Genomic DNA, 22,821 nt, shown 5'->3' with positions numbered 1-22,821 from the left:
GCTACATTGAAGGAGCTGGCTCCAAGTGTGAGAGGGTCATTTTGGAAGTTTTATTTAGAGGAGTTAAAACTTGATGGGCTACATATATGTGACCATCTCACCTCTAACGCAGTGTTTCTATAATTGTGGTTAGTAACATTATTGGGATATAAGTGCCAGTTATTAAAAAAAGAAAATAGAAAATATCAGAGTGGGTTGAATGAAGTAAGCATAATTTTTAATGAAAACATTTGCTTCTGTTGTGGATGCTTACCTACATGTATATTGAGTTGAGAGTCATGATATAAAATATATTTCTTCCTATTGTGGTTAAAACAAAGTTTGGGAAAGCCGTTGTTTTAACTTATTTTCTACCCATAGAATGTTATTGGGTTTAAGTACATTCTAATTTTTCAAACTAGTCCTTATAAGTTACCTGTTTTGAAGCTGAACTGTTTTTTTGGTGCTAGTTATTTCCTTTGTAAAGTTGTCTAATACAGGAGTACTTTTCTTTCAAATCAATCAACAATTAAGGCAGTTTTAATGGACATGTGTTTTTATATATATGCTGTTAACACCATGACTGTGGTTACTGGTGGCCCATGTTTGAGATTATTTTTTTAAAGTAATGGTAATATTTACCTTCTCTATTTAGTTTGCTCACTGCTAGCTTCCTGTTGCTGGTTTAGAATAAAAGCACCTCCCAGTTACATGTATCAATAATATATTGTTACCTTGTTTATGAAAGATTTATTATCGGCTTATCTTTTCCAGATTTTAATATTTGCGTCACTTGTCTATGTGAACTGTGGCCTATCAGAGCGCAGTGGGTGGCTCTAACCAGTAGCAGCTCTGCAGGGGACAGATGCAGTGGGCCTCCTCCCAGAGGCTGTGTTTCTGCTCCCAGCTCATCCACTCTCTCTTCACTCTTACCTGAGAAGGTAGGTCTGAATGCACTCAACAGCCACACCAAAAAGCAGGGACTAGCCTGGGGGCCTTGGACATCTTTTAGTGAGAGAACTCTGAAGATCATAAAAGTTATCAGCGGTTTGGTACTTATACATTAAAAAATTATGATTATTTAATAGAAAAGTTAACAAGGTTCCTGTAATTTAGTTACTTAAAACCTATGTTAGTAAGAGAAGCTGAAAAATAGTTATATATTTTTAAATAGCTTGCTTTATATGTACTTTTAAAATGTTTCACTTTTATTAAAAATTCACCTATGAAAACCTAGGAAACTTGAAATGTTGGAACATGATTTTTTAATCTCCTTTTCTTGTAAATGAAGAAGGACATTCCTTCTGTGTATGTTGGCTGGTTTTAACATTATGTAAAGGATCTTCATAGAGATTTTTTCAGGTTTTAAAATGAAATCGTATGTTATTGTTACTATATACTAAACTACAGAACTAAAATCTTATTTGCACAAATATTATTTGGTGGGAAAATCCTGGCCCATTGTTGAATGACTTCCCTCTTTAGTGTGTGTTGTGTGTGTGCGTGCGTGTCTTTTTGTGTCTACATGCCATGTATTAGATTGACTAACATGAATCTTTTAGTTATGATGACCTAAATCTGACACATATTATCTTATGCAGGTCTACATAGCAGAAAAACTTTCAGGTATAGTCTATTTACCTACTTATAGTACTGCTAGAAATTGTTTTTTCTCTTCTCTGTCCGTCCACGTTGATGGATAAGCAAACAAATGGAATTTGCCATGATTCCTGTTTCTTCAAGATGGAAACAGATTGCTTCCAGTGATGTCCCCTATCAAGACTCATGACTTAAGTATTTGAAAACATTGTTTCTTCTGCCCCTTGACTCTTTCTTGCCTTTAAAATAAGTATTTTTGGGGGTGCCTGGGTGGCTCAGTTGGTTAAGTGTCTGCCTTCGGCTCAGGTAATGATCCCAGGGTCCTGGGATTGAGCCCTGCATCAGGCTCCCTGCTCGGTGGGGAGTCGGCTTCTCCCTCTCCCTCTGCCACTCTCCCTGCTTGTGCTCAGTCTCTCTCTCAAATAAATAAATAAAATCTTAAAAAAATAAAATAAGTATTTTAAAAATACTTTTAGTATTTTAATAAGGAATACTGGATAGATTACAGAGTTGCAAACATATTTTTGGAATAAAATTATTATCAAGTTTATCTAATTATATTTCTAAATTCGTATAGAACAAAAACAGGATATGGGTTCAGTTCAGAAATTTAGCAAAAATTTAATTTTAATATAATGTTAAAATGGATTAATAACTCATATAATTATACAACCACAAAAAACCCAAATTGTATAATTTGTTAATAGTTATTCACCAATAGTTTTTTTCAAGTTTCATTAAACTTTCATTTGGAGCAATTCATTAACAATCAATTTAATTTTATTAAATAATTTTTTCTAGTTATGAAAGTGAAACATTCTCATAGTAGAAAGCCTGGAATATGTAGAAATTAGAGAGAAGAAAGTAAAACTCACCTGTTATTTTGCCACCCAGGAAAATTTTTTTCTAAAATTTGGTATTATTTCTCTTTTATGTTGTTTAATTTTAATTTTTTTTTTAATTTCAATCTCACCATGTCTGAATAAATGATACTGAGCATTTGGAGTATACCATTACATACCCATTTTTCATGCTTATACAAATATGTGTGTGTGTGTGTGTGTGTGTGTGTGTGTGTTTGTATGTCAGTATGTGTATCCCTATACACGGTATTTTAAAACACTTTGCAAATTTTTTTTTAAGATTTTATTTATTTGTCTGAGAGAGAGAGACACAGAGAGAGAGGGAACACAAGCAGTGGGAGTGGGAGAGGGAGAAGCAGGCCTCCCACGGAGCAGGAAGCCCGATGCGGGGCTCAATCCCAGGACCCTGGGATCATGCATGACCTGAACCGAAGGCAGGCGCTTAACAACTGAGCCACCCAGGCGCCCAGTGTTTTTTTTTTTCTTTACTTGACAAGGTATCATTGACATCTTTCTATGTCTCTATGTAAAAAGAACCAACTCATTTAACATCTTATTTTTTTAAGATTTATTATTTGTTTATTTATTTGAGAGAGAGAGAGAGAATGAGTGGGGAGAAGGGCAGAGAGACAAGTAGACCCCCTGTGGAGCAAGGAGCCTGGCACAGAGCTTGATCCCTGGGATCATGACCTGAGCCGAAGGCAGACACTCAACTGTCTGAGCCACCCAGGCGTCCTAATTTAACATCTTATTGAACATATATCATGTCTACTGATGTGTATATGTCTGATAGAAGTTCAGACTATTTTAGTTTTTACTTCTGTTGCTGTTACAAAAACTACTGGTGTGTTGAACAACATGGGCATTTTAAACTTTAAAAAATACTCCTAGAGAAACTTGCCAAAACAAATGATTAGCTATACATCGTGTCATCTTGTCAAGAAGTTTAACTTGCTAGCCTCTTACCAACCTGATAACAACTGGGGGACATCGAGATAGTTGAGAATTTAAGTTCCGGGTTAACATTAAATGGTTTCTTGAAATACATGTTTTTCATTTCAAAAACCCTTATGTAACAAGCATTATATTGTATCCTATGTTTATAATCCTTTTTGTGTTAAAATAAATCTTAATTTAGATAATATTACTCACTGTTGTTGCTTTTATTCTTCATCTCTGGCTATATTAGAAATTTTTGGTTTGATTTAATTTTTATACTGTTAGAGTATTTCCTAGAGTTTCTCAGAAGGTGGTTATAAATGCATATTTGTTATCTTTCTTTTGCCTTCCTGTGACTACCATTTTGACTGAATATAAGACTGTTGAGTTGCTATTTTCTTAATAGTTTTTAAACTCATTCCACTGCCCCCTGGCTTCCAAAATTACAAATAAATCCTATGGTAGCCTGATCGTCTTCCCTTCTTTGTTTTTTTAAAGCAGTGTTGTTGACATTTAATTGATATGTAAAGAACCGTACACATTTAACAGGTACAACTTGAGAGTTTGGACATATGCAAACACCTGTAATACTATCACCACAATGAAAGAATTTCTAACTGGATGGCTATAACATTTTCTTTCTTATCTTTGGAATCAGAGCCAGGCTAAGTGTATGTACCTTATTTTATATAGGCCCCAGGGGGCACAGAAATGAGCTAATGAACTCCTCAGTTTATTTGTTCATTCATTCAAGGCTTTATTCATTTTTTGTGCTCCGTACATGTTCTAGACATTTCCCAGGCCCTGAGGCTATAGCAGTTAATAAGACAGCCCATTCCCTTATGACACACTACCCCTCCTTCTTTTGTTTCATTTTGATTTTTCCCTGTTTATCCCCCTTTGCCCATTCCTTTCCCTCTGCCTATAATAACCCCTTGGAATGCATCTTTTTCATATTGATTTAAATATATGTGTATTCTTGTAAAGGTTTCTGATACTTTTTACACATTTCCTTAACATGTCTATAACATTTCTCTGGGATGTTTACTTGTTTGATAAACACTACTCACAAGATGATATTGCAAACACTCATTCCAGCCTTATAAAAGCCCAGGAAATAGTTTTTTTTTTTCTCATTTTTTTTTAAGATTTTATTTATTTATTTGGCAGAGAAAGAGAGAGAGAGCGCGCACAACCAGGGGAAGCCCTATGCAGAGGGAAAGGGAGAAGCAGGCTCCCCAGGGAGCAGGGAGCCCAATTCAGGCCTCAATCCCAAGACCTTGGGATCATGACCTGAGCTGAAGGCAGACACTTAACCGACTGAACCACCCAGGTGCCCCTCCTTTTTTCTTTTTTTTTTTTTTCCATAAGAAAACTGTAGCGCCAAGAAGTTGGGTAGCCTGTCCAAAGGCACAGAACAGGTGAATGGCCAGGCCTGACTGGACTTGAACAGAGACAGTGGGCACTAAAAGCCACACTCTTTAGCACGAAACTCCAACTTCACAAATTCAAAACCCAACTCCCAATTTTCTCCTGCTCCTTGACCTTCTCCAACCACCATCTTTTCCATCTCTGTAAATGCGAGCCCCCCACTTCAAGCTGCTCAAACCAAAAGCCTTCCTATTTCCCTTGATAACTTCCTCCCAGCCTGCACTCAGTCGATGTGTAAATCCTGCCTGCTGTATCTTCAGAACATTTCCAAAGTTGGCCACTACTCTCTACACTCACCACCACTACTATGCCCAAACCATCATCTTCCCTCACCAGGTTATAGTGGCAGCTTCCCTCACCTTTGTCCTTACCCTTTGCCTCTGTTCTCAGCACAGTAGCCAGGGTGAACCTGCCAGAACCTGTCAGAGCATGTTGCTGGGTTCAAACCCACCAGTGTCTTCCCTTTTCATTCAAAGGCAAAGCTAAAATTCTTACTCTGACCTGTGAGGCCCAATTCAGTGTAGCTTTGTACAGCCTCCCTGGTTCCCCCATCTCTTCTTCTGCCTTTGCTGGCTCTGCTCCAACCACATTGCAATCTGCTAATTTTACAAACACACTAGATCATGTTCCTGTCTCAGGGCCTTTGAGCTTGCTGTATCCTCTCCCTAGATTGCTCTTCCCCTACGTGTCCATGTGGTTAGCTCCTCAGTTCATTCAGGTGTTTCATTCAGAGTCAGCTTCTTATTTAAGTTTTCCATGGCTACCTTACCCTAAACTTCAATCCTCCTCCCAAACATCGCAGCTCTCCCTTCTCTGCTTTATTTTTTCCCCTTAGCAGACATTGCAACCTAACTTCTTATTTATTGATCACGTTTATTGTCTGTGTCCCTCACCCAAACTGGAATGTAGGTTCCTCAAGGGGCAGGAAGTTTTGTTGGGTCTGGTCCCCCCCGGAACCTAGTGTCTGATGGAGGGAAGGCATTCACTCCATATTTATGAAAAAAAAGTGAGTGAATTCTTCTTTCTTTGTATTGTAGCTTAGTGTGTGTGATATTCTTCCATTAGATTTCCAGGGTCAGTGACTTAGTCTTCAGCTGTGATTATTCTCTTTTATAAATTCTTTATGGATTGTAAAAATACCTTGATATCGTTTCTTTTGGTTGTAGAACCTTTTCTGTGCACTAATTTGATGTCCTTGGGTGTTTTTACTAAGTTCTGTTTAAAGTTCTCACTTGTCTGCCTCTAGAGTAGCCAACCACCTTTTCTAATTGACTTGACCCCTCTCTGTGCCTCTATTGCTGTTTTCTTAAAATGAGTTGTGAACTTTGAGCGCTCTTATTGAGGGTGTAGACAGTTTTGGCAGGCCAGGCTGTTAAAGTCTGGGTTTCCACCTTTCTTTCACAGGCAAGGCTGTTTACAATGCTTGCTTCCAGTTTGTAAATGGTATGATTTTCCTATAACTTATTTTTAAAAGATGTGTCTCTTCATCAACTGCATTTCAATTTTAAAGAAAAATTTAAAGATTTTATTTATTTATTTGAGAGAGAGAGAACGAGAGATAGAAAGCACGAGAGGGAAGAGGGTCAGAGGGAGAAGCAGACTCCCTGCTGAGCAGGAAGCCCGATGTGGGACTCGATCCCGGGACTCCAGGATCATGACCTGAGCCGAAGGCAGTCGCTTAACCAACTGAGCCACCCAGGCGCCCAATTTTAAAGAAAAATTTGCCAGAACTATTTTATTTTATTATATATTTTTTAAGATTTTTTTAATTTATTTGAGAGAGAGTCAGAGAGAGCACAAGCGGGAAAGGGGCAGAGGGGGAGAGAGAAGCAGACTCCCTGCTGAGCAGGGAGCCCAACATGGACACGGGTTCAATCCCAGAGTCAGATGCTTAACTGACTGAGTCACCCAGGTACCCCTGCCAGAATTATTTAAACTCAATCCTCTGTTTGATTTGTAAAAAGTTAATTATTAGACCTTTTATGGCTTCATTTCCCAATTCTTTTTTTCTTTTTTTTTTAAAGATTTCATCCATTTATTTGACAGAGAGAGACAGCGAGAGAGGGAACACAAGCAGGGGGAGTGGGAGAGGGAGAAGCAGGCCTCCTGCTGAGCAGGGAGCCCGACGCAGGAATCGATCCCAGGACCCTGGGATCATGACCTGAGCCGAAGGCAGATGCCCAACGAGACGGAGCCACCCAGGTGCCCCATTTCCCAATTCTTGAGATCCTAATTCTCATGCCTTCCACAAGCAACCGATGCTTCTCTGCAAATAATTCTTTTTTTTTCAAAAAGAATACATGGGTAGTATGTTTTATGAACATTTGAATATAGTACACCATCTTTCACAGTCCATAAGTACATTTCCTGCATACAAAATTCTCTAGTTTCAAATTTTTCTCCTCATAGCTCTATGTATACTGAGGTCAGCCTTATTTTTGTTCCTGTAAAGGTACATTATTTTGGGGTTTTGGATTTGTAGGAAGATACCAAATTATATCCACTGTATTATCAAGTTAAATTCTGGACTGTATCGACTGTGAATGCATGTACTTACCAGATATCTTTAATTAGAGAAGAAGAAAGTGAGCTAGCCCTGCAAATATCCCGCAAATATCAGCAGTTTTAGTTTCTCCGGAAACTCTGACGGGGGACACATAACCTCTGGCAACAATCTCTCATAGGATGGGGTCTTGCTAGATTAGAAAGTTTAGGCTTGCTACACCCACTGCTCTTTTATTTTTGTAATTTTTTTAAGATTTTATTTATTTATTTGACAGAGAGAGAGCCAGTGAGAGAGGGAACACAAGCAGGGGGAGTGGAAGAGGGAGAAGCAGCTTTCCCGCTGAGCAAGGAGCCCGACCGGGGATTCGATCCCAGGATCGCGGGATCGTGACCTGAGCCGAAGGCAGAGGCTTAACCATCTGACCCACCCAGGCGCCCAACCCACTGCTCTTTTAGTGGGGACTTGAAAACCCTTTCAGAAGATCTTATTCTAAGAATTATTTTTTCATTTTAAGGCATGGTTAATAACATCCTGCTTTCTTGGTTCTGGAACCAAATGGAGGATCAACAAGTTTCCAGTCCCATCTATTAGGAGAAGGCAATTATGGTCTCTAAACAAACTTGAGAACTATTCACTGGATTCACACAGACTGTATGGCTTTTTCCTAGCATACTTTAAATCCTGTATCTCTTTTGAGCACCATGGACTCGTGACCTTTCATTAACTCAACTGGTTGCATTGGCTGACAATGTTTTCTTATGATGATCAAATGGTCACATATTGGTTAAGCAAGAATCATCTGAAACTTTGAAAGTTTGCCAAAAGTTTGAGTACAATAGTTTATGTAGGACCATACAATTTTTTTTAAAGATTTTTAATTTATTTATTTGGCAAAGAGACACAGCGAGAGAGGGAACACAAGTAGGGGGAGTGGGAGAGGGAGAAGCAGGCTTCCCGAGGAGCAGGGAGCCCGATGCGGGGCTCGATCCCAGGACCCTGGGATCATGACCTGAGCCAAAGGCAGACGCTTAATAACTGAGCCACCCAGGCGCCCCCATACAATTTTTAATGATATTATCTGGGAGCAGTAGAACAGTCATAAAACAGCAATCTATTTGGGTTAAAACAAAGTTTAGTTGTAATTTAAGTCTGCATTACTTTTGAATTCCCTCCCTCAAATCAGTCAGGGTATTATGTACTTCAGTTTTGTATAAAAGCAAGTACAGAATATCTATGGAAAGTTCTAGAACAAAAAATGAAATCCTGAGTTATAATGTTTCATATCTCTATCCCTCATTTTACATTATGTGCTAACCACAAAGTCACCATCTAGAAGAAACAGAAAGTCACTTAAAAAATCCAAACAAGCCAACAAGGCATTGAGATTCTGGCTTCTATCTGGGTCAAGGACAGTTGTTTATTCTTAGTTTCCTTTAAGGTATCAAGTGGTCTTTGCCTTGAATTCCCCAGGAATTTAACTGCTCTACACTTTCTGCTAGGAACCTGCTTTTTTACATTTCTATCTGGCTTATGCATCTGGGTTAGGACATACTAGAAGGTTCTGCACTGTTGCAACTCCAGGCCATTTTACTGTTGTTTTCCTTGAATAACTGCCAGTTTCCTTGGGGTAAGGGGCAGAAGATCTTGATGTCTCCCTAAATGTACTTTGGAGCTCAGGTGACTTTCTCCTGTAGGGTTGTGACATGCTGAGAAATTCCTCATCTAGGCTAGTGTCACTTCTGCCTCTCCCTGGTTCTGTTCACCTGCATGCCAGTGATTGCTGCCTGAGTTTTAAAAAGCTATGACTTTGGAGGTGGGCCAGGGGGCGCAGCATGCGGGCCTGACCTCACCTCCTCTGGAGCTCGACAGCAGGCGCAGGATGCCAAACTATTAGACCTGGGAGATGTTCAGCAGCGCGGCTGAGAAAGGACCTTGCCAGCCCTATGAAGGCACGTGTGGTTCTCACAAACTGGCATTCCGATGGGACTTCGTGTATTAAAGTAACAAGTGATTTAGTTTGGTGCAAAGAACAGACCAAGCCCTAGTGTAAAGAAGATTGAGAAATTCCACAGTCAACTAAAGCGACTTCTGGTAACCAAGGAGTGCTGTATTGGTGCCATGGAAATGGACTGAAGGGTTTGAAATAAGATCCTCCAGTTTCTAGGATGTAAATACCTTTTGAATTTGAAAAAGTGTTGTGAAAAAAAAACACTTCATGTAACTGAGTGGACTCTTCAGAGGCCGGCAGATCATTTTTTGTACTTTGTTTCTTAATGTTTACTTTAGAGAGCTAGGAATGTAAATGCTTTCAGATAGAAAGCCTTTATTTATTTTTGGAAATTGAACAAGAAATGCACTTATGTTTGGAAACTTTTTGCAGACTGAGGTTGGGCAAAATACATAATTAATCTCTGACAAGTTTGTATCAGTAATTTGAAAATGACGTATCAATAGAAGGCAATTCTTCCTTAAAACAAAACAAAACGAAAACTATGACATTCTCCTCTGTACGCCATGATTACCTTTTCAAGGGGCCCTATGGGACTCTTTCCTTGACTTTATAACTAATTATTACAACTGATGGCAAACAGAATGAATTTCTCCTCTGTTTAACATCATCTGTTGAACATGCTTTCCACACCATCCACAGAATTCATTCATATTCTTTACCTTTTCTGAAACAATGGTGAGGAAGGAACCAATCCACTCTTTGGCTTTGAAGCTAAGTACTCAAGTCAAGACTCTATAGAATTAAGCTAGAAAGGAAGGGGAAAAAAAAGAAAAGAAGCAGGGAAACCAGTTGGGAGGCTACTAATTTGACAGTGGTTGGTGGCTGGGACCATGAGAACTGGTCCAATCATGGATATATTTTCAGTGAAGTGTCAAGATTCTTACTGATAGATTGACTTTATTACTGAGTGTGAGAGAGAGTGGTCAATAATTACTTTAAGCTGTAAGACTGAGGATTTTCAAGAATGGAGTTGCCATTTTTGAGATGTGTAGGAAGGAAGAGGAGATGGACACCTGTTGTGGAGAAGATTGGAGGCTTTAGACACAGGAAGTGGTGATATTCTCTAGACAGCAGGACATGTTTGTCCAGAATGTAGGGGGGGACGTCATGGCCGGAGGTATTCATTTGAGACTCCTCAGCATATAGATTAGCTTAAAGCCAGGAGACTATAAATAGGGAGCAGATATAAGCAGAGAAGGGAACAAAGGACTAGCCTCAAGGCAAGTGAGTTCAGGAAAACCTAGCAATGGAGACTGAAAAGAGTAGCCATTGAATTCAGAGCTGCAAGGGAAGGAATTGTTTCAAGAAGTATCTAGGAGGTCAAGGAAGGAGAAGCCTGAGAATTTACCACTGGGTTTAATAACCTAGGACAACAAAATTAAAAAACTGTTTTGAGCTCTTGGCCTTAATGCCACCTTCTTGGAAACCTCTGCCCCATGAGAGGAAGCAGCACATGCACAGGCTGAAGGGTCAAGGGAGGAAGATGGAGCAGAGGTCCAAGGAAAGTGCTGACTTGTACGCCCGTGGAAGCCACAGGAGCAGAAATAAGGAAAGCGAGAGGCCAGCGACGCTTGTACCGATGTTTGGACTGCTTGCCTACCTTTTAGAACTTGGTTCAGTGGGTCCAGAACGTCCTTCACCGTCTGATCACAATGACCACCTTTGAGAAATCCACCTTGCTCATACCAAAATAGTCCCTTTTGGTCCTTTGCCCTGGACCTGTGACTTTCTGGACTAATTCTGTTTTCATTTGTGGCTGAATGTAACACGTTACCATAAATCATCTCTTCTGCTGTCTTAGCTGAAAAAAAATTTTTTTTGGTGGTGTGTTTACAATAAAAGTCTTATTAGAGTTTATTCAAAAGGTTAGTAGAAGAAGAAAGACGAGGAGTGTAAATGACTCTTTCAAAGAGGTTTTGTTTATTTTCCTTTCCCATAAAGGGGAAATATAAGGGGATCATCGGAAGACGTGGATTTAAAAATAATTCTTTCTGAGGAATTTAATGTTTTTATGGAAGAGTACTATATTTGAAGGGATTGGAGGACAGGTGTTTTAAATTTATTAAAATATGCATTTTAGTACCTAAATATTTTATTTATTTTTATTCCTGCACTTCCAGTTATGGATACATTTAGATTTCTATGTAGTCTTGATCTAAACTGTCAGCCCAGAAGGAATGGGAGGAAATGAGAAGGAAGGCAGACTCCTGGAATATTCTAAAACTTGTTGCTATTTTCTCGCATTTCAACATTGGGCAGGTTGTTCATCGACTGCCAGAAATTCACATTCCTCCAAATTCCCTCTCTCCCTCTCTTCATATATATACATACATATATATTTATACATACATATATGTATATATATTTCAAAATATATTGAAAATTCTAGAATTTAGTTGAAAATTCAGAATCATATAGAAACAAAGGGGATATTTTTTAAAAGATTTATTTATTTATTTTTAGAGAGAGAAATCGAGAGAGAGAGAGAGAGAGTGTACACTCCAGTAAGGGGAGGGACAGAGGAGGAGGGAGAAGGAGAGAAGCAGTCTTGGGGTGGGGGAGAGGGTCTCAAACTCATGATCCTGAGATCCTGACCTGAGCCTAAATCAAGAGGCTCAGGCTTAACTGACTGTGTCACCCAGGTACCCCCAAAGGGGATGTTTTTATACCAGCTCTCATGGAGCTTTGGGATTTTTAATGGACATAAGGAGGAAGAAGATGCCATTTCTTTTTTTGTTTGTTTTTTTAAAGATTTTATTTATTTATTTGACAGAGACACAGTGAGAGAGAGAACACAAGCAGGGGGAGTGGGAGAGGGAGAAGCAGGCTCCCTGATGAGCAGGGAGCCCGATGCGGGGCTCGATCCCAGGACCCTGGGACCATGGCCTGAGCTGAAGGCAGATGCCCAACGACTGAGCCACCCAGGCGCCCCAGCCATTTCTGTTTTAACAAGATTTTACTTTTGTTTTAAAATTGGGATTGAAAGAAAAAAAAATTTTAATGCGTTTCAGAGCTTTAAGAAAAACAAACAAAAAAAGAGCTCCAGTGCCATGCCCACAGCCCACATTGAAGCTCAGCTTCCCTGGGTTCTCACATCAGCCATTTTTTCCGCGTATGTCTTACCACAGACTTTGGTCTGTATATTTAAAATCCTTAATAATTTGGACAACAATATCACACTTCACTAAAAGGTACCACTTTTCAAGACATCCTATGTTCTTACATGAAAGTTCAAAGGTTAATGTTCTTGAAAGTAATTTATCTGAATTGATCCTTTCTGCCGTGGAAAGAAAAATGTGGATTAGTAAAAAAGAAACTGTACTAGTAATTGAGACCTCAGGTCATATTCCACCTTTAATGGTTTCATGAACGGAGACTCAGTTTCTTGCCAGTATAATTATACTAACAAAACATGTCGTGTCTTCCTTATAAGGAATAATGTTTATATCGTAGATGCAAAAATGTTAAATGAAGTAATGCTTGGAATGTATGTATAAGTGCTTTGCCAACTGGAAGTAAAGGCATGTAAGCTTCTTTCCATTACAATGAATTATAAAATAAGAAATATGTTATCAAAGGCAAAAGCGGGCACTAGTGGGTATTACTGTGAACAAGAGGCACATTTAAAATATTTCACTTTTTTCTCTCGAACATATTTTAATTCTAAAATTTCTGGCAATTTATATCTACCCTTTAGAATACAAACATTTCCCACAGGACTTTTCTTTGAGCAAAGACTATTTCTATAAATTGAAGCATATGAAAAAGTCATCATTTCACCTTTTCTGACCAGAAAAAGTGGCAGTTTCATATATTTCAACCTGATAATTCAACTTTTCATTTCTAGCATAGTACTCAGCATCGAGGAGATGTTAAAAAAAAGTTATTGAACTGACCTATGGAACTAAACTTAAGAATAAAAGCTCTTTCTAAAATAACTATTTTTTAGCAAGGAGTAATAGTGTGTTAGAAGTGAAAGGAATCAAATTGCCAATGATTCTCTCTCTCTCTCTTTTTTTTTTCTTCCCGGGTTTCTGGACTAGGTATATGGAAGTAAAACAAGGAACCTTAACCTGATTATGGATTTCGAAGAAAGATTCCTCAACACACAAAGGAAGAAATAAACTGGTGGACAGCCTTCAGGAACGATGTCTTTTTGCCACAATGTAATTAATATTTCCTGTGTGAAAAGCAGCAGGTCAAATGATGTTCGTGCTTCCTTGTATAGTTTAATGGTGCTCATAATTCTGACCACACTCATTGGCAATCTGATAGTCATTATTTCCATATCACACTTCAAGCAACTTCATACCCCAACTAATTGGCTCATTCATTCCATGGCCACCGCGGACTTTCTGCTGGGGTGCTTGGTCATGCCTTATAGCATGGTCAGATCTGTTGAGCATGGCTGGTACTTTGGAGAAATCTTCTGTAAAATTCACACCAGCACTGACATTATGCTGAGCTCAGTATCCATTTTCCACTTGTCCTTCATTTCCATTGACCGCTACTATGCTGTGTGTGATCCATTGAGATACAAAGCCAGGATCAGTACCTTGGTTATCTTTGTGATGATCTTCATTAGTTGGAGCGTCCCTGCTCTTTTTGCATTTGGAATGATTTTTCTGGAGCTAAACTTCAAAGGAGCTGAAGAGATGTATTACAAATACATCCACTGCCTAGGGGGTTGCTCTGTTTTCTTTAGCAAAACATCTGGGGTACTGGCCTTTATGACTTCTTTCTATATACCAGGATCTATTATGTTGTGTGTCTATTCCAGAATATATTTCATTGCTCAAGGACAGGCAAGATCAATTCACAGTGCAAATCAGAAGCTTCAAATTGGATTGGAAGAAAAAAATAGAATGTCACAAAGCAAAGAAAGGAAAGCTGCAAAGACTTTAGGGATTGTGATGGGAGTTTTCCTAATATGCTGGTGTCCTTTCTTTGTCTGCATGGTCATGGATCCTTTCCTGGACTATAATATTCCATCCACCTTGAATGATGCATTGATTTGGTTTGGCTACTTAAACTCTACTTTCAATCCACTGGTTTATGCGTTTTTCTATCCCTGGTTCAGAAAAGCACTGAAGATGATTCTATTTGGTAAAATTTTCCAAAAAGATTCGTGTCGGTATAAACTATTTTTAGAATCACATCCATAGAATTATTATATTTGCTGCTTACTGTTTTGCAAAACAGGTGGTGATCATATTTATGATCACAACATAATCAACTACATGCACCAATTGCAAGGTCTTTTATCAATTATTTGAGTCAAAGAATGTGTAGAGAGATTCTTATATTTTGCTTCTTATTGAGATGTAGTAGATGTGATCTTTGCCATTTTTACTATCCACAGAAGCTTTGCAAGTCCAGAATTGAAGGCTCTTCATTAAAGAAATTTTCCAGGCCTTACATGAACTGTCATGAAATTGCCAGCAGTACCTTACTCCAGTTATTTAGGGAATGCATTTGGGAATGCAAATTAGAATGGTTTTGTCATTCATTTGCTTGACTATAAATGCCTTTTTGTAAAATCAAAGAAAGTACACATTAAATATTATTAAATAATTGTTTATACATGACTTGCTATTTACCATGAATCCTTATTAATATATATTCCAATTTTTAAATAACTTAATCTTCTTCTTCTTATAATAGGTGTTCTTGATTCTCAAAAAAGTTGCAAAAAATCAGAAAATAAAGAAATAAAAATAAAAAGTCATACAGAAATGAAATGAAAATAAAGATATCACTCATAGCTTACCTCCTAAAAGAACTACATCATTTAAAATTCTTAAAAACATAGTATTTTGGTGACCGTATAATGTTACATTGTATGGATCTACAAAGATTTTTTTTCCAAACACGGGGCTTGAACTCATGGCCCTGAGATCGAGACCAGAACTGAGATCAAGAGTCAGATATTTAACTGAGCCACCCAGGTGCCCACCAAGATTTTTTTTTAACCATTTCCCTATTATTGACCACTTAGATTTCAATTTCTTTTTTTTTTTTAATGATGGAAATTAAACCAAATTTCTGTTACTTGCTAGTGAAGGTTATGAAAGTGTCTGGAAGGATTTTACCATATTTCAAGGTTGTGCCTGGGTATGGCAGGACTCAAAATACAAGCTCTATGAGGTAAAACAAATTCCCTTCTTGGGCTCCAGGCTACACTGAAAGAGAAGCAGCCGTTCATCAGTGCAGCTAAACATGATGGATTAACACAAGGTATAATCAGAATAGACATGCTGTGCCTATTAAGATGGCATATACTAAAAGAAAAAGAGGAACAAATGGTGGTTTCAAATAAGACTCCAGAACAGGAAGCGGGCAAACATTCTAAATGATAAGCACTGATTTCCAATTGAACTGTTTCTCCTACAGATTTCATGCAGTCTGTTGCATGTTGAGTAGCCCTAGCGATTTGGGTTTATTTATTTAATAACAGCAACTTACGCTCATGAGTAGGTTGGGGTAAAGCAGCTAATTTTAAATGAAATTACACTGCACCTTCTTGCATCCAAGTTTCTGTTCACAGACCTGATGATCTCTGAGGATGTTCAGTCCTTCCATCGATAATGGTCCGTTTCAGGACTATGTATTATGTTTCATCGATTTGACTAGATTTTTGTTCTGGGACATTTATCTTCTCATTTAATATAAAGTAAGACAAATTGTTGCTAATTACTCCCAGTGTCAAAAACTACCTAGACTTCTTTCATCTGTGAGATCACTTCACCATATTTTAAAAAGTGAACAAGAGGGGGCACCTGGGTGGCCCAGTAGGTTAAGTATTTGACTTTGGCTCAGGTCATGATCTCAGAGTCCCGGGATCGAGCCCCACATTGGGCTCCCTGCTCAGCCCTCTGCTTGTGCCCTGTTCCGCCCCCCTGTTCATGCTCTCTTGTTTGTTCATTCTATCAAATAAATAAACAAAATCTTTTTTTAAAAAAAAGGAACAAAAATATTTAGACAGCTTTCTGTACCTTATAGCAAGTTTCTGTGGTGTTCCTCATTTGCTCTCATATGTTCCTCTCAAAATTATTCCCATTCTGTCCTTTTGTGTATGTGTGTTTTGCCCATTGTGAGTAAATCTTTTTTAAACCACTATATTTTCTATGTAACCATTATTGCTGGTGTACAGTAAAATTTATTTTAGCTTTTTAGTTGATTTATTTGGACTTTCATTCTATGTAGTCATGTTATCCTCAAACAATGCTAAGTTTTATCTCCTTTCCAATAATTATGATTCTTATTTGTATTCTTTGCTGTACTTTAATTAGAATTTCTAGAGCAATATTGATAGTGGTGATAAGGGTCATCCTTGTCTTACATCTATCTTAAATTACTATTCAGGTTTTACTATTGATCCTACATTTTTCTTGGTACAAGTTCATGACTCAGATAATTCTACCTTTTTTTTTTTTACTCAGTGCTACAGCCCCATAGCCTATATTTCTTGGTAGCCTCTGTTTTTAAGACTCACAATAAGAGATAACCTATAACCCACTCTCTTAGCACAACTAGAAGACAAGCTCACTTTGTCTTTCTATATTCCCAGCATCATTCCAGCTTCCATTCCCTCATGCAGAAAGTATTTTTGCCTTTTGGTTGTCCAGAGTCCATTTCCCAACTGGCATCCAATTAGCCTTTGAGAAATTTCCCACTTTGACTGGACATAGCCTGTTGGAACTGTAGTGAGAAGATAGACCCCTGCCTTTCTCCTTTACTAAATAGACAGGGGGTAAGCCAACTAACATTTCCAGAAAGTCTTTCTTTGGAATTTGAATCTTTAGCAGAGGGGAAAAATAGTGATCTTTAGCAGAATCATTAGCAGAAAACATTGAAGACATGTGTGGAATTCCATTCCCTCCACGTGATATGATCTTGGCCAGACTGCTCTTGGTGTTATTGGGGTTCTTGCTTACTAGACTCCAGAGCTGCCTCACGGTCTGTCCATTTCCAAACTAAAGCTCTTCAGTCTCTCAGGTATTCCATGAATCTCAGATAGTTTTCTAATAAATTCTCTTTGAGAATAATTTTTAGCTGCATCCATGGAAAGTACCTTAACTTGATACACACTGTATTATGGTAAATGCCAAGAAAGTGATTGCCACGACATGACATTTTTTTCCCAAATCCAGATGACTTCCAATCAAAATAGTCTCATTTTCCACTCGCTGCCTCTCAAAGAGATGAATTTGTATAAAATACCACTCAGGAAGAGATAAAAATAGATGCATTAGCGAAGAAGTTTGTTGGAACTGATTTATTAATAATAACTATAAAGCCATCTTAAGAGATCAGTAAACTAGAAGGTACATCCCCATTTTTAACTTGGTTCTTGAACTCAATAATCCAGTCTTGGGAGAGTCATAAATACTTGCCAAAAACATAAGACAAACCATGTAAACTCTAATCCGTCATAGATTCTGGTGAGTCACAGTTTCTGTTTAGTCGTACATTGTCAACAAGAGCTTGAACTTTAACTTCAATGTGTAGATATATGAAGAATGATTTGTTTTTAAAATTTAACAGACTATAAAATGTACTAACAAAACAACTCTCCAGAGAGATATTTTGAATGCTGCACTCAAATATTCTAGATGATGTAAGAATCAGATTGAAGTATTTTTTTAAGTTAAGGTATATATGCATTTTCCAAAGTGTTTTAATACAGGTCATTGAGTATATGGCCAGCAATAAAAAGTATTCAAAGAAAATAAATTTATCTTTGACAGGTCCTGACCTTCTTTTCCATCTCCTTCCTCCTCCTAAAACCCCTTTCCCAAGTATTTGAGCTCCTAGTGTTTATACTGCTCCAACATTTTAACTTGGTTGAGGCTGGTTCTCCTGTAAAGTCATATCAACATCAACATCTAATTTGTTTCTGTCTTTGATTTTGCCCGAGAGAGAGAAAAACTTGACTCATTCAAATTGAAAGTTCTCCGCATATTTATCAACTTAAGTGACTTAGATGCTTAAAGTGAAGCCATCACAATGGTTTATCAATGGCAAACCTTCCTCTTCATAAATATGTAAGTCAGATAAATAATAACTGAGATAGAGGACAAACTCTAAGATTTGTTTATTGGTCAATGTTTTCACAATGTGGTATTTTTTTTTTAAGATTTTATTTATTTATTTGACAGAAAGAGACACCGCGAGAGAGGGAACACAAGCAGGGGGAGTGGAAGAGGGAGAAGCAGGCTTCTGGCGGAGCAGGGAGCCCAATGCAGGGCTTGATCCCAGGACCCTGGGATCACGGCCTGAGCCGAAGGCAGACACTTAACACTGAGCCACCCAGGCGCCCCACAATGTGGTATGTTAAAAAGTAGTGTCTTTCAACCCTGGCTGCTGCTGGGGAGCAATAATATAAATATAAATAATGTGGATACTCAGGTCCTATGTCAAGAAATTGATCTGTGGTGAAGAGGGAAAGCCTAGAAGCCAGATACTATGGGTTTAAATTCTGGCGCCATATTTATCAGCTAATGTTTGGACAAAGTTACTTAAAAACTCTAAACTTTAGCTCACTCACCTACAAATGAGAACAATAATATTACCCATCTCACCGGACTGTTGATTATTAGATGAGAGAAACTGTCTAGCGTGGAGACTTGCACATTAAAAAACAAAAAAAAAACAAAAAAAAACAAAAAACGCAGCAAACATACATTATTAGTATTATTCCCTATCATTTTATTGGCATGTGCTATGGTGGTGCTTACTCAGAATATGCTCAGGCAGATTACACAGAGAAGTTGCCATAGGCAAATATTACATACTGGATTGTTTGTTTTTTTTTAAGGTGGTGCAGAATTATATCATCCTCTTTACTAATAAATTTCAAAATTACAATTATACAAAAGAATAGCAGAAGATTTATTTCAAGGTCTACACAGAAGGAAATTGAACTTGGTGCCACATTTTTACATCACTAGTCTGTGATATGTCAGTGTTTGGCATATAGGATGTTTGAGAGGCTGTGGGATTTTTTTATTTCTTTAAAAAATAATGTATATAAAATGTATATAAAATATAATGTATATTATAGGTATATAATAACTATATAATTACATATACATATATAATACCGGTATCTATTGGCAAAGTAAGTATTATCTACCTATCTAATGAGTTTGAACAGATACTTTATGTAAGCCAGGAAGCACAGTAGTATAGAGCAGAGGCCTGCAGCACCCACACAGAGGGACGTCCTCAGGCTTTGGAAGCAGGCAAACCTGAGATGAAATCCCAGCTCTCTTCCTAGTTCCTGTGCTTTCTCTCCTTTGTGCCTTTGCTCCTGCAGCGCCCCCCATGCCTGAAATGCTGAAATGCCTCCTCCCTAACTCCACCTCCCTTAACTGGCTGACTTTTACTCATTTTAGAGGACTCTTCTTGAGGTTTATCTCTCCAGGAGGCCATCTATAATCCCCCAGATCAGGTAGGTGTTTTTCTCTGAACTCCCAAAATATCCTATGCATTTCCTTCTTGGTGCACTTATTCATTGTGCTAAGATGTCCTCTGTCCCCTACTGAACTGTAAATTGCTGAAGTTAGGGAGTGTGTTTTATTCATCCTTGTATACCCTGTGCTTAGCACAATGCCTAACACAGACACGTCAGTCTATGCCTGTTTTTAAGAGGGAATAAACGAATAAGGGATTATAATAAGGTATCCAAGGGGATCAAGCTAATAAAAGTTAGAGACAGATTTGAGCCCCAGTCTGTCTGGCTACAAACTCCACCCTCCAGGAAATCTATTTCAGGAAGTGGGGCCAACAATGGAGAAACTATAGTTTGATCCCCTGCCAAGTTTAAGCAGATGTGCCTATATGGGTTTAATTTGGGCAATAAATGTGTATTTGTTATGAATAGAAATGATTTTAAGAGTTGTTTTTTTATTTTTTTAAGATTGTATTTATTTGAGAGGGAGAGAATGAGAGAGAGAGAGCACAAGTGGGGGCAGGGACAGAGGGAAAGGGAGAAGCAGACTCCCCACTGAGCAGGGAGCCCCACATGGGGCTCAATCCCAGGACCCTAAGATCATGACCTGAGCCAAAAGCTGATGCTTAACCAACTGAGCCACCCAGGTGCCCCAAGAGTTAAGGTATTAAAACGTATCTAGTTTTAGCTTACAGTCTCCTGCCCAAGCTGATGTTTGAAGCCCTAACTGCCTTTGGATTTTTTTGGATGTTTGGACTGAGACTCAGAAGTCTTCAGTTTCTGGGAAATTCATATCAAAACCTCAATGAGATACCACCTCACACCAGTCAGAATGGCTAAAATTAATAAGTCAGGAAACGACAGATGTTGGAGAGGATGCGGATAAAGGGAAATCCTCCTACACTGTTGGTGGGAATGCAAGGGGCAGCCACTCTGGAAAACAGTATGGAGGTTCCTCAAAAAGTTGAAAATAGAGTTTATAGCAGCAATGTCCACAATAGCCAAACTATGGAAAGAGCCAAGATGTCCATCGCAGATGACTGGATAAAGAAGATGTGGTATAAGACACATAGATCAATGGAACAGAATAGAGAGTCCAGAAATGGATCCTCAACCCCTTGGTCAACTAATCTTTGCCAAAGCAGGAAAGAATGTCCAATGGATAAAAGACAGTCTCTTCAACAAATGGTGTTGGGAAAATTGGACAGCCACATGCAGAAGAATGAAACTGGACCATTTCCTTACACCACACACAAAAATAGACTCCAAATGGTTGAAAGACCTCAATGTGAGACAGGAGTCCATCAAAATCCTAAAGGAGAACACAGGCAGCAACCTCTTCGACCTCAGCCGCAGCAACTTCTTCCTAGAAACATCACCAAAGGCAAGGGAAACAAGGGCAAAAATGAACTATTGGGATTTCATCAAGGTAAAAAGCTTTTGCACAGCAAAAGAAACAGTCAACAAAACCAGAAGACAACCGACAGAATGGGAGAAGATGTTTGCAAATGACATATCAGATAAAGGGCTAGTATCCCAAATCTATAAAGAACTTATCAAACTCAACACCCAAAGAACAAATAATCCAATCAAGAAATGGGCAGAAGACATGAACAGACATTTTTCCAAAGACATCCAAATGGCCAACAGACACACGAAAAAGTGCTCAACATCACTCGGCATCAGGGAAATCCAAATCAAAACCTCAATGAGATACCATCTCACACCAGTAAGAATGGGTAAAATTAACAAGTCAGGAAACGACAGATGTTGGCAGGGATGTGGAGAAAAGGGAACCCACCTACACTGTTGGTGGGAATGCAAGCTGGTGCAACCCCTCTGGAAAACAGTATGGAGGTTCCTCAAACAGTTGAAAATAGAACTACCATACGATCCAGCAATTGCACTACTGGCTATTTACCCCTAAGATACAAATGTAGGGATCCGAAGGGGTACGTGCACCCCGATGTTTATAGCAGCAATGTCCACAATAGCCAAACTGTGGAAAGAGCCAAGATGTCCATCAAAAGGTGAATGAATAAAGAAGATGTGGTATATATATATACAATGGAACATTATGCAGCCATCAAAAGGAATGACATCTTGCCATTTGCAATGACGTGGGTAGAACTGGAGGGTGTTATGCTGAGCGAAATAAGTCAATCAAAGAAAGACATGTATCATATGACCTCACTGATATGAGGAATTCTTAATCTCAGGGAACAAACTGAGGGTTGCTGGAGTGGGGGGCAGTGGGAGGGATGGGAAGGCTGGGTGATAGACATTGGGGAGGGTATGTGCTATGGTGAGCGCTGTGAATTGTGCAAGACTGTTGAATCACAGATCTGTACCTCTGAAACAAATAATGCAATATATGTTAAGAAAAAAAAAGAAGAAGAAGATAGCAGAAGGGGAAGAATGAAGGGAGGGAAATCGGAGGGAGAGTCGAACCATGAGAGACGATGGACTCTGAAAAACAAACTGAGGGTTCTAGAGGGGAGGGGGGTGGGAAGATGGGTTAGCCTGGTGATGGGTATTAAAGAGGGCATGCTCTGCATGGAGCGCTGGGTGTTATGCATAAACAATGAATCATGGAACACTACATCAAAAACTAATGATGTAACGTATGGTGATTAACATAACAATAAAAAATTAAAAAATGAAGATGTGGTGTGTGTGTGTGTGTATATGTATATATATATACATATACACACATATATATATATAATGGACTCTTATGCAGCCATCAAAAAACCCCCCGAAATCTTGCCATTTGCAACAACATGGATGGAACTAGAGGGCATTATGCTAAGCGAAATAAATCAATCAGAGAAAGACATATATCATATGATCTCACTGATACGAGGAATTCTTAATCTCAGGAAACAAACTGAGGGTTGCTGGAGCAGGGGGCGGTGGGAGGGATGGGGTGGCTGGGTGATAGACATTGGGAAGGGTATGTGCTATGGTGAGTGCTGTGAATTGTGTAAGACTGACGAATCACAGACCAGTATCTCTGAAACAAATAATACATTAT

General features: G+C 38.6%; 2 protein-coding genes across 2 annotated transcripts in view; both read left to right on the top strand.

Annotated features, from left to right (window-relative positions):
* VNN1 (vanin 1) overlaps positions 1–22,821 on the top strand; it is a 725,633-nt gene that overhangs the window by 45,332 nt on the left and 657,480 nt on the right. The window lies entirely within an intron of this gene.
* Positions 797–14,805, top strand: TAAR1 (trace amine associated receptor 1). Its single transcript, XM_025859644.2, has 2 exons — positions 797–920; positions 13,372–14,805. The coding sequence occupies exon 2, from the start codon at positions 13,477–13,479 to the stop codon at positions 14,491–14,493; it is 1,017 nt and encodes a 338-aa protein (XP_025715429.1). The 5' UTR covers positions 797–920; positions 13,372–13,476; the 3' UTR covers positions 14,494–14,805.

The sequence above is a fragment of the Callorhinus ursinus genome, unplaced genomic scaffold (genome assembly GCF_003265705.2).
Source record: "Callorhinus ursinus isolate GAN/ISIS: 27379988/994484 unplaced genomic scaffold, GSC_fseal_2.0 scaffold6, whole genome shotgun sequence".
Taxonomy (NCBI): domain Eukaryota; kingdom Metazoa; phylum Chordata; class Mammalia; order Carnivora; family Otariidae; genus Callorhinus; species Callorhinus ursinus.
Note: the sequence above shows the minus strand (reverse complement) of the source record. Positions and strands in the feature narration are given on the sequence as shown.

Coding starts and splice junctions, on each gene's coding strand:
- TAAR1 (XM_025859644.2), top strand. CDS start 13,477: ATGTCTTTTTGCCACAATGTAATTAATATTTCCTGTGTGAAAAGCAGC.